At 34.5% G+C, this 12,204-nt stretch overlaps 1 protein-coding gene across 1 annotated transcript; it reads left to right on the top strand.

Annotated features, from left to right (window-relative positions):
• Positions 1-362: 362 nt before the first annotated feature.
• Positions 363-11,566, top strand: LOC110116054 (glycosyltransferase BC10). Its single transcript, XM_020849499.2, has 10 exons — positions 363-751; positions 827-943; positions 1,058-1,158; positions 2,211-2,282; positions 2,377-2,458; positions 2,569-2,649; positions 8,054-8,092; positions 8,239-8,304; positions 8,377-8,523; positions 10,827-11,566. Exons 1-10 carry the CDS (start codon positions 485-487, stop codon positions 11,004-11,006), a joined length of 1,152 nt encoding a protein of 383 aa, XP_020705158.1. The 5' UTR covers positions 363-484; the 3' UTR covers positions 11,007-11,566.
• Positions 11,567-12,204: the final 638 nt, after the last annotated feature.

Below are 12,204 nucleotides of genomic sequence, written 5' to 3'. Positions count from 1 at the left end.
TTTAGATTTTTTTAGATTTTGCATTCGCTTTGATGAACTGAATATGTCTCATCACGTGGAAGCCCCTGTAACGATTTAAAAAACGAACGGACAAAAACGGACAATAAATATTATATATTTATATAAATTAAGCGTCCTACGGAAAGAGAGAGAGAGAGAAAGAGCGTCTTGTTTAAAAAAAAAAGAAGAAGCGGCCAAAAGATACATCAGAGATTTTGACTGAGTAGAATCTCCGGTCACCATTTTTAATTTTTTTTTTCTGACGTGTTCCTTTTAGTTCGGAATATCAAATTTTAAATTTTTTATGGGTGAAAAAATTAAAAATTTTAAATTTTGCTCTGGTTTAAAAACGAGTGAACGATGGTTTAAAAAATTCTGCCTTTGAAAAGACTGAATCGACGTGGCGTGCGAGAGAGAGAGGGGGCGTCCCCGGCCTTCTTTAAATGCGACGGCGCACATAAAAAAGAAACGATTCTGCGCCTATATGACGAAGAAACGGGCAGCGCCGCCGTTGGCCGCGGCGCCCTTTCGTCGGAGATTGTGGCTAAGTCTTGAACTCGTCGCCGCCCTCTCGGTCCTCGCTTTCCTTTTCGTTGTTTTACGGCTCCAGTCCTACTCACTCACAACCCCGCAGCCGACGCTTCTTCTTTTCCGAGACCCCGTTCCCTTTTCCGGGGAGCCGAAGATCGCCTTCCTCTTTCTTGCCCGCGCTGGCCTGAACCTCGATTTCGTTTGGCATAGCTTCTTCAAGGTATACCCGTTGAATTTTTATGCTATGGATATTTTGGAATTTTAGAAGTTTTTTTATCGTCTCGGTGTTTGGTAGAATGCCCAAGTGGGGAATTTCTCCATATATGTTCACTCGAAGCCGGGGTTCAAGCTTGATCAGTCGACAACGAGGTCACCCTTCTTTTACGGCCGTCACCTAGAGGATAGCGTACAGGTCTTCTTCTCGTCATTGATCGCTTGTGTTTTTGCCCTAGTTTTTTTTTTTTTTTTTTTAAGCTTCGGTAAATCTGTTTGAATTTTGAAAGGGGATTTGTTGTTTTTTATGTAGGTGAATTGGGGGGAGGCCAGCATGATCGAAGCAGAGCGGTTGTTGCTTAGAGTAGCTCTTGAGGATCCCGCAAACCAGCGTTTTGTTTTGCTCTCTGATAGGTGCGCTTTTATTTTATTAGAGATATTTGAAATTGTCCTTTTTATGAAATTGACACAAGAAGCTGGGAGCTGGGCTTTCCAATCTGTCCCTTAGATGACGCCAAAGTATTTTTTTTTTTTCACACAAAAAGAATGAACTTTGGAAAATAAAAAAAAATAATATAGTAGGCTTAAACTTATTTTGACACAAAACAGGGTAGAAGTGTGGCTAATTGTGATTATAGTGATTTTGGTTCATCCCATGTTGCGATCGGATCTGAGTTCAGCAATTTGGGCTCGTCCATTTTAAACTCAAGGTCTTGTTGAATCATGGAAAAATGTGCCAACACTAATCCCTATGTAGACCTGGCAATTAGCAAAAGCATTGTGCATTGAGGGCATCTCCAACCGAAAAACCCAATTTTCACTCTAAAATACAGTAAAACTTCAAAATGCCACAATTCATCTCCAATCGAATTGTATTTCTTTCTTGTTTCTCATGTTTCCTGTGAAGGTAACAATCTCTCTCCTCTTTCACGTGCTTTTCTCCTCTTTTGCGCTCGTCTTCGGCAATCCAATTTTTTGGCATAGGTGAACAATCCGACGCCAATATTGGTGTCGCACTGTTCACCTACCGAATTTTGGCGTGAAATTCCTAGAAATGTTCAAATATTATAAGAACATGGAAAGTTGACAGTGAATGGGGCTTTAACTTGATTTTCTTTCATGCCAATGTATCTAGAACATATCTGATTCATGGATAAGTCTCTTGAAGTACACATGCATCACTGATTTGTGCAATAACTACTCTTTAAAGGATCATGATGCTTGATATTATGTTTCACTTTAACCTTAACTTTATGTCAAAGAACATGAAATTTAAGTTATCAGTGCTGTATTGTATAAACCTAGCATGAACATCTCATTATTTCTTATTTGAAGAAGTCTCTGCTGTTGAACTCTTCTAGTGGTAGGTTTATTTTTTCGTTTCAGCAATGTTAATTTTGAAGATATATATATGCTTTTTTGTCTTTCTTTGATGGGAAAACTTGATCAGGCTCTTTTTTTTGCAGCTGTGTTCCACTTTACAATTTTGACTATGTGTATAACTATTTGATGTCCTCCCCAAAAAGTTTTGTGGACAGGTAAGACATTGCACACTTGCATCTTCACTATTTTAAATCCACCTCACTCAAATCAAGTGCTTATAGAGGATTGTAATTGAGTTCCTTATTCCAGTTTTTCAAACAAAAAAGAGCGCCGTTACAATGAGAAAATGGCTCCTTCCATCCCCAAGCACAAATGGAGGAAAGGATCTCAGGTTTTCCTTTTTTTTTTTTTTTAACTTTTAGCATCCTGAAGTGATTGGTTTTTCGATTTTTTTAAAGCTATAGAGGATTAACATAACTTGCACTGGAATTTTCATTGCAGTGGATAACATTAATAAGAAGGCATGCAGAAGTTGTGGTCGATGATGATTTTATTTTTCCAGTTTTCAAAACGTTTTGCAAGGTAAGCATTGTTTGTTCTTTATAGTGATACTTAAAGTTTTGTAAACTCTTGCGATTGTGACTGAGAGGCGTACTTTTTACCACTGGTGGTAACAATTTATTTGTCATTGTACTTTTACATATACATTTAATTGAGGTCAAATCTAAACCTTACTGTGTCTGGATAACTTTACATTTTTAATGTATCTAGTGATAGTAATGTAGGACAGTTAATGATTTATGGTCACAAAGAAAATCATAATTTTCACGGTACTAAATAATAATTTTAAGCTAAATCTATTGCTGTAATGTAAGGAAAATAAATATATTTGGTTCATTCCAATAGATAATTTAATAATCCCTAACAATTTGAAATAAATTTAAATTCTAGCAACTTTAAAAAAGAAACCCAATACTTAGTGTAACTAAACTTCAATCACCACACAAATCTTTTATCTAATTAATTTAAAAAGATAAGAATAATGATAAAAGTTATCCAGAAGGGAAGAATCAAGCCTTATGCTGGACAAGAAGTCACCCGCAAAAGTAGTTTTCGACACCTGTGAAGTACTCAAAGAACTCACGTCTAACAACACACACAAGAGGAGAAAACAAAAATTCTGTTTTAGTTTTTTTATGTCCATTGAATTTTACATACGCCAGGAATTCTATTTGTATACTATAAAAAATCCAAAATAAAAGCCGCACAATATTAATATAAATTTACTAAAACACAACAGGTTTTATTACATCCTTGGGGAATTCCAAAAGTGGAAATTCTCTAAGAATTTCCTTTCTAAATTGTTTAGAGGTTCGACAAAATAGTGAAGTGACAGAAGGGAAATGTGACCGGGCACAAGCAACAGATGTGATTCGTAATTAGCGTGAATTAATAATCAACTAAGATGGTGGAATGCTGAAATAATGGGCAACAATAGGAAAGTTAGAAAGTAGCTGGTGGCAATCATTATAGATGCTAATAGCAGTTTGGAAGGGCAACAAAATTAGGATGAAATGACACTAGATGTGCAAATTCCATTGTATGTTAATTTCTCTTTCAAATGCATCTGTATTCCATTGCATGTGCATTGATATTACTTTTAGAAGTCACTAGCATTCATAATAATAAAAAGGGAGATTTACATACATACCACTTTATTTCATGTTATTTATATATCTGACATATTGCAGCTTAACTAATAGTTGATGAAGTGCGATATTTGATTTTTTGTGTACTTCATGAATCTTATCCTGATTTGTATTATGGTGACCCTATGACATTGTGCATCAATTACTTTCTGAATTTCAATACTATCTTACTTGGAGCTAGAGGCTGATTCGTTTGGTATGACTTGTGAATTTTTGCTTTTGCTGATTGACTTTTTTAAAACTTCATGTTCGAATAAAATTTTCTTTTTTAATTAAAAAAATGAAATAATGAATGAAAATAAATATAGCCAAAGCAGGTCAGCATGTCATTGAAAACCCAACGTCGAACCAGCCTCCATTTGCGTGTACAAGCAACCTAGCCAGCAGCTTCCACCTCCCCTACTTGCGCGACAAATACGCGTCGCCCGTCTATCCCGCACACAGACCCGTAGGCCTCCGTTCGTGCCTTGACACACGAATAAGAACCCGATGGACTGCCTCTTGCCCACAAAAGAGATTTTTTTTTTTTTTGCAAAGAGGTCTACGAAGAATTCTGAGAAAATGTGAACGATTATTGACTTCTTTGTCAAAGAAAAAGAAAATGTGTTATAAGAAATTAATGGATCAATTAGATATTTGGGAACCTTAAACTCGTTAACAGGGGCGGAACCAACCATAATTTTCAGGGAGGCAAACTTATAACTGTTAGCAGATATGTCAGGGGTCTAAGGGGGCAGTGCTCCTTTGAGGGTTTCGACTTGAAAATTTTGATTTACTATTTCTCTTTGTATTTTGTTTATAGTTCTCTAACAATAACACATCTACACAATGTGTTTAATTATATTAGGGGCAATTGCCTGAAGACCATAGTATTTTTAAACTTTTAGGGGGGTGCTTCACCCTGCCCGAGTGCTACATTAGGCCGCTTCCCGTCTGCCTCTGCACACCGAGCTGTCCGCTTCTCTCTCCGTTTGAAGCCTATACAACCCTCTGATCACACCAACGCAATCAACAGCCAATTGGAAACTCTGAAGATCAATTACGGGACCAAGCAATGTTCCGAAGCCCCCGACCATTAAATACCATTCGGCTGGGCGGACTTGAAAGGGCGAGTTCCCTCTCAACCTCCCCTCGCAAGGAGGGGATGAAGGGAGCGGATGTCGGGAGGGTGTCGAATTTTCTAAAAATATATTGAAAAATAATTTGAGTGCGTCAATTAATTAAAATTAATATAAAGTAATAATTCAAAATTTCAATTGAATAATTAATCAATTCTAAATTTTAATTAATTAATAACTAATTAATCAATTTAAAAATAAATATAAGATTTCAATTAAATCGAATAACTAATTAAAATAACAAATATAAAATTGGTCAACTTAAATTTTTATTTGATTATTGAACTAACTTATTATAATTTTTTTTAATTAAAATTAGTACTTCAATTAAATTAATAAATTATTAATTAGATAAAAAATAAATTTAAATTTTTAATTAATTAAGTAATCACTTAAATTGAATAGGAGAACTTTTAATTAATAAATTAATAAAAAATATAAATCAACCAATTAATTAACAAACTTATTGATTAATTTAAAATCAGTTTATTAAGCAAAAAATGAAACTAAAACTCCAAATGCCTACAAGCAAGTAGACAAAATTTTGAAGTAGTACTGAAAGTAAAACTGCAGTGCTAAAAAAGGAAAAGTACTATAAACAAAACTAGTATTGAAACTAAGACAGGGGTATTAAAACAAAAGCAGAAGTATCGGGTAAGAGGTGCGAACTAAACAAACTGTTGCCTAGAAAAATGCAAACTAAATAGTTGTTGGCTAACTTAATCAAATCTAAAACCATAGGCTTCTTCCATGCGAAGCCATAAGACCCAGTTTTAATCAATATATTAGAGAAACTGCCAAGGGAAGCACAAAACTCTAAAAGCCAAATTACAGACTACTTCCAAGAGAAGCCGTATGACCTGCTATACGGACAACTTGTAAATGAAGCTGCAAGTCACAAACTAAATCTAAACCCACGGGAAACTTCTAAATGAAGTTGTAAGTCCCCGTCCTATACCAAACAACTAAGCAACTTCTAATGAAGCCATAACCCAAATTAAATAAATTAATGGGTATTGTAACAGATGTAAACTCCATCCCACAATAAAACTGCAACTTACAGCTAACCTCTTCAGTTTATTCGAGATCTCTGAGAGGGGGCAACTCTTGACTGCTAATCATATTCCCTCGACACTACGATCAACAATTGTTAGTATTGTTAGACTGAAACCTACAGTATTATCGGGATGACGAAACCATGAGATCTTGATCGGGTCTTCCTCCATCCCCCACAACCAAGATTAAAACACTTACACTTCTAAAAGTTAATTCATCATTAATCGAGAGTTCTCTTATACATAATAGGGATAATTAACTATGAGGGTCTGCACTCATAGGAAGTAGGAACCCAAAATTAAATAAACCTCGATATAATTATTGGGGGAAATATAGTTAATTAACATACAATCTACCTCAAGGAAAAATGGAACCTTAAGCCTAGGAAGCGGGGTTTGTGTCATAGTGTTATCTTTTCCTGAGCGAACACTTCAACCATTGTTTATATTTCTCTTTCCCAAAAGCAGTTTTTTTGACGCACATTCTTCGTAAGTTGTTAAATTTTTTCATCCAAATAGATTAAAGCCGATTTGCATATTGATTTTCCTATCACAAAAGCAGGTAATTAGTAGAAACTAATTGAGGCTTTAACTTATATGCATTTTCAAAGCTAACTCCACTTCAATTTATTTAAATCAATCTATCAAGTGCTCTACTTGATCTTAATCAATCTGTATCTCTAAATATAATATCTCAAAATAGCATTTTTCCTAATTCCTTGTTGTCTTCAACTTTATTTAATATCTATTATCTTTTCTTCTCCTTAGTATTTAGCCTATAATGAAATTACTAGGTGTTGCAGCTTTAGGTTTGGTTGCCACCCTTTTTACCAAATATCAAGCATCTTTATAATTGTTGTATTTCGAGATTCTTTTTCTATGTTCTGTAAAACTTATTTTTTCACTCTATAATTTTTTATGCCTCATTTAATCACCACATTTTCTTACATATGATTGATTAGTTGATTCTTCTAAAACTTTTATGACAATCCTGTTAGTGCAATTGGACACTTCTAAAACTTTTATGACAGATATTCTTCAAATTTGAAATTCCAGTTTACCTCTAACATCCTCTTTTAATAATTTAAAATTAGTAACTTTTCAACTTAGTTTGATTTTTTTTATCTCAAGCTCTTTCTTTATTATTTTCTTTTTGCCTTTAAGGTGTACATCTGCAATTATTAATTTATATTTTGCACTATATTTTTCTTCATGAATCCCTTTGTGAAAAAATATATATATTTTTTCATTTTGGGTAAAAAGAGGTTGTTTTCAGTAGGTACTATGATTTTCCTCTCTTTCTTAAATATAGATTGTACCGTTGTAGTAGCCCGTGGTGCAATTGTAAAAACTAATCGCATTTATAAGAGTAAAAGTTCAAAATAGTCCCCTGACTATTGATAAATATCAAAACTTACTTGCCTAGCGTTTAGTCCCAGAGTTTTGCATTACCCCCATTTTAGTCCATCGACTATTAGAAATTGAGTCAATTTTATCACATAGCTTAAAATAAGAATTAAAGTTAACTCCAAAGTTAAATATGAAGGTTATTTTAGATATTACAAGTGAATAAGAGATTATATTGCTTATATTATATTATTTTATCATTTAATAAATTATAATATATAGTTAATCTTGTACATAATAAGGATGAATAAATAGTGAACAAATTTTATATTTATTTAAAGCAAAATTTAACATTGCTTTTCTTTTATCATATTTTAATAATTTTATAAATTATGTAATAGATTAACAATTATTATTTATAAAATTATTAAAATAAATTTCATTTTATATTAAAATATGTATTTGCTTTCTTTATCATTGTTCCAATCTTTTCACTCTCCTCTGGTTGTGTTTTTTGGGGCTCTTTCTCTTGTACCACCCTGAATGATTTGTTCCTAGATTTTTACGCTTGTGCACTAATTTGAAGCCTTAAAGCTCTTCAAATTAAGAAATACAACGAAAAGGTTCTTATATAATTATTGCTTTCTTTCCTGGCTATTAAATGCAATGCATTATATTAGGAGGATATAAGCGAAGCCTATTCTATCAGTGTACTTGTATGTAATAACATAGTTTCTGTGCTCAACAATCTTTGCAGCGGAAGCTGGCGGAAGACATTGATGAGAAGCAAATTTCTGTGAGTTATTTTTTCTGTATTTACATAAAAAATCATTTGTTTCTCAAGAAAATTCCTTGTAGACAAAAAATATATCTTCTACTATTCATTTACAAATATTTTTAGAATTCCGGTATTTTATCGGTCTAGATTTTATTTACATGCAGGAACCTGCTAGTGAGAAGAAGCATGGTTGTATTCCTGATGAACACTATGTACCTACATTGCTTTCTGTAAGTATAGTTTCTATTTGTCATTCTATTTGTCATTTTATTTTGTCAAAAACTATAATCTGTCAAATACAGATGAGGGAGCTTGAAGATGAACTGGAGAGAAGAACACTGACTTACACTTTGTGGAACAACTCTGGGAGTGAAAAGGATAAGCGAAGTTGGCATCCTGTCACATTTCAGTATGGTAATGCAAGCCCCAAGGAAATTGAAAAAATAAAGGTAATTTCAGTTTTCTACAGCATTTGCTAAAGCTATTTTCATTTCAGAATACTAGATATTTACCCCTTTCAATCTGGGACTTCACTCTCTTTTAAGATTGTTTTTAGTTTTCTACCAAAGGGCTGCTTGCACTTAGGTTTCTCATTTTCTCCCAGACTCCTAGTTATACTAGGTATCCATTTCTTAAGAACCAACACCTTGAGTGTATCTTTTCCAAGATCATGCTTAGGTACACTTCTTAGTATAACTAGTGGATCATAATTAAATGATTAAATAACCTTGAAAGGTGATTTGAGAAACGTGGATTTTTGCTAACTAAGGGTTCGTTTGGAACCGCTGCAGCTGTCGAAAAAGCAGGTTGCGAAGTTGTTGTACAGAAAGTTGAGTTCTAAAGTTGTTGTACATAAAGCAATATGTTTTGTTTGGGGAGTATAGTTATCGAGTTGCTGTGATGCAGCTGTATGGGAATAAATTACATTTATACTCTTATATATATTAAGATGAAAGGAAATTGATTAAATGTCAATTTTTTTTAAATTTATATGATTATGATAACAAATTAATAATTCTAAATTAAAATTACATCCACTTTATGAATTATTTTATGACTTTTAAATATCAAATAATATAATTATTTTTACAATGCACAACCATCTTTAAAATAATCTAAAAAATTACAATAACTTTTTTATTACTTCATTTATACCCTTTTGCCGCACCCAAAGCTATTTGCAGGCTAACCTTCCAGGAAACGGGATAAATGATAATCTAAGCTCTTATTGGGCATAAATTCATGGACAAACAGCCTTTGCGGCCCTCTTTCACCATCAACAACACAATATCCAATGAGTTTTACAGCACTTCTGCAAGCCATTGCTTATGTCCCTGCAAACCATTTGGAAGCTTTTTTTTTTGAAGATGAAGAAGATGTTCTCGTTCCCTCAGGGACATACTTCCATTCATAGCCCTTGGCAAGGAGGGGTTTAATCCAGCTCCATGTGCGGCGGGAGAGAAGGGAGGCGGTGGCATAGCCGGTGACATTCCGTTTCGACTGGGAAGTCCGATAAGTTGGTGTCTGTTGTTGACGGGGAGGCGGGGGATGAAGAAGAGAGCTAGGAATAGAAACTGGTGGAAGGGGAGAGGGCGAAGAGAAGACTAGCCGTGGAGAAGAGAAGGAAGACGAGGGAGGTGATGCCATGTGGAATGTTGGCGGATGAAGAGAAGAAGCAGAGGATGGTAGAGACGGTGAGGAGGATCATCTGTAAGAAGGAGAAATCCAGAAGAGTCGGAAGCAGCGCGGAAGGCTTCAGACGAAGGTCACGAATATTTGCAAGGGGGATTTATGTCATTTTTTTGCGGAAAGCAGCGGACTGAAGCGGACCGCGGGAGATATGGAAAGGTCGCGGGAAGCAACTATGTGCCGCAAATTTTTTCTGTCACGGTTCTGCCGCAATGCCCCAAACGAAAATTTAATAACTTTTTATAAAGCAAAGCAGCAGTGCTGCCGTCCCAAACGCACCCAAAGTTATTTGACATTTGTTTGGTGAGAATGTCAATGTCCAAGGTGCATGCTTTTGATAGGAAATACTTGTAGATCTCAAATATTTTCTATCAATCTTTGAAAAACAGCAAAAGTTCTCCACAAAATTCAGCACAAAACCACGAAAATAGTAGATAATTTGTATTATTTGATGAAAGGGAAACAGAAAATAGCAAGATACAATTGATCCTTTATTCGAGAGGATGATATATCTCTCACAAATCTCCAGATGCCGCTAGAGCCCAAAAGAAAACCTAAATCTAAGATATCTCAAATTCCAGTCAAATTCAAGATGCCCTAACCCTATGAAAACCAACTATTTAATGCATACAATCCAAAAGAAAATCTCTAAACAATCCCTATATTCAAATTTCCCTCCCTAAAAAATCCCTCAACTCCCTAAAAAATCCTTCCTAAACAGCTTCATGGGATCCGGCGGGTTGCGCGACTCGTACAGAAGAGGCGGAGAGTTCCGCCTCTTTTCGCCCAAAGCCGGTCCCGTAGGACCGTATGGACCGGTCTAACAGCTTCAGATAAGAAGAGCCTGCTTTTGTAAAGCAAGCGATAAAAGTGTAATATAGGATGAAAGAGAGGACCTACTTGCAATCTACTACTCTTAACTCCATATATTTAATGCCTCAAATTTTATTATAATGATATCTTTAGGTTTACCTTGTTCTTTATATTATATATATGGAAGTTCCATGATTCATAGCAGATCGCTTCATTTTATCTAATTGGTCCTTCTGTTAAATTTTTGCAGAATATCGATCATGTATACTATGAAACAGATTTACGTACAGAATGGTGCCAGTGCAATGGCACATTTGTACCCTGCTTTCTGTTCGCGAGGAAATTCTCCCCCGGTGCTGCCATGCGCCTTTTGAATGAGAGATTCATTAGACCTTTTGAAATTTCATCACTGTTACAGGAATCGTCCTGATTCCTGTTTACTAAATCTACTCTAACTCTTCTCCAGCAAAATTGAAGCTTCATTCAGTAATATCAGCCAGTCAGATAGTTTTCCTTGAGATCATCTAACAAAACAGCCATAAAGAAAAACCCCAATGGGACGAAGATCAAGAGAATTAACATCAAAAAGCAGTCTGGAGATAGATTCAGGCTTCGTTCGGGACAGTTTTTTTACTGCTTCTTAAAGCAGCTTTATAGTACAAAAATTTTAATTTTTTTACTATAAAGCTGCTTTAAGAAACAGTTAAAATGCCGTCCCAAACGAAACCTCAGTGTGTAAGCAATGTCTTCTTCAGATCTACCAACTTGTAACTTGCACTAGTATATAGAAAAACTGAAATAAGGAAAGAGATGTACAAGTTTAGGAACCACATTAAACGGGAATGATTTACTGTATCCCCGAGCATCATAGTAAGTAGGGAAATACTACAATTTTCTTTTTTTATCTTTATGGAAACTATTTAAAATGTAGAAATATATCATGGAAGAGCTTTTTATGTATAAAATTTTCTCCTCGAAGTTTCAGTTCAAGATATAGCTCATTTTTTTGTTGGCTGAGATGCTTTTGTGGAGTCTGCCCCTTCTTCCTTTGCAGCACAGTTCTGATAATGTTCATGAAGTTAATTATAATGGCATAAAAGTTTTGATGTAATCAGCACAGGCTCCAATTTCTTATTTTTGTTACTATGACTCACTGAAGAAAAGGAAACTTTTGTATTTCTGGTATTGGATATCCATTAAAAATTTCTGAGAATTTTGTTCCTGGCTGGTGTCTGTTTCTATGCAGTTAGAGCTTGTGATGTAATAGCTGTTGTTGCAAATATTTATGATTTTTGCGTATTAAATTTTAGCCAAAGATGGAATATTGTTGCAGGTTTATCAGTCGTAAATTGATCTTTTTCTATTATGTTTAGTTTGGGATGATTTTTTTACTGTTTTCTATAGTAATTTTTTAGCCCAGAAGTATATTAAGGCTTTGTTTAGAACAGTTTTTTTTATTGCTTCTTAAAACAATGTTTTAGTTTAAAAATTAAAAATTTTAAACTAGAAAGTTGCTTTAAGAAATAGTAAGATGTCGTCCAAAACGAAGTCTAAAAATAGTGAAAACCAATGCCAAATGCTTTTCCAAACAAAACCTTAGTTCACCAAACTTGTATACAACTTTGGAA

Source organism: Dendrobium catenatum, unplaced genomic scaffold (assembly GCF_001605985.2).
Source record: "Dendrobium catenatum unplaced genomic scaffold, ASM160598v2 original_scaffold_51051, whole genome shotgun sequence".
Lineage (NCBI taxonomy): Eukaryota > Viridiplantae > Streptophyta > Magnoliopsida > Asparagales > Orchidaceae > Dendrobium > Dendrobium catenatum.
This window is presented reverse-complemented; position numbering and strand designations above follow the sequence as displayed.

Bases quoted from the DNA above. Each gene is read 5' to 3' on its own strand.
- LOC110116054 (XM_020849499.2), top strand. From the start codon at position 485: ATGACGAAGAAACGGGCAGCGCCGCCGTTGGCCGCGGCGCCCTTTCGT. The intron at 1,159-2,210 runs GTGCGCTTTTAT...TTTTTTTTGCAG, and splicing joins TTTGTTTTGCTCTCTGATAG to CTGTGTTCCACTTTACAATT. The intron at 2,459-2,568 runs GTTTTCCTTTTT...TTTTCATTGCAG, and splicing joins AATGGAGGAAAGGATCTCAG to TGGATAACATTAATAAGAAG.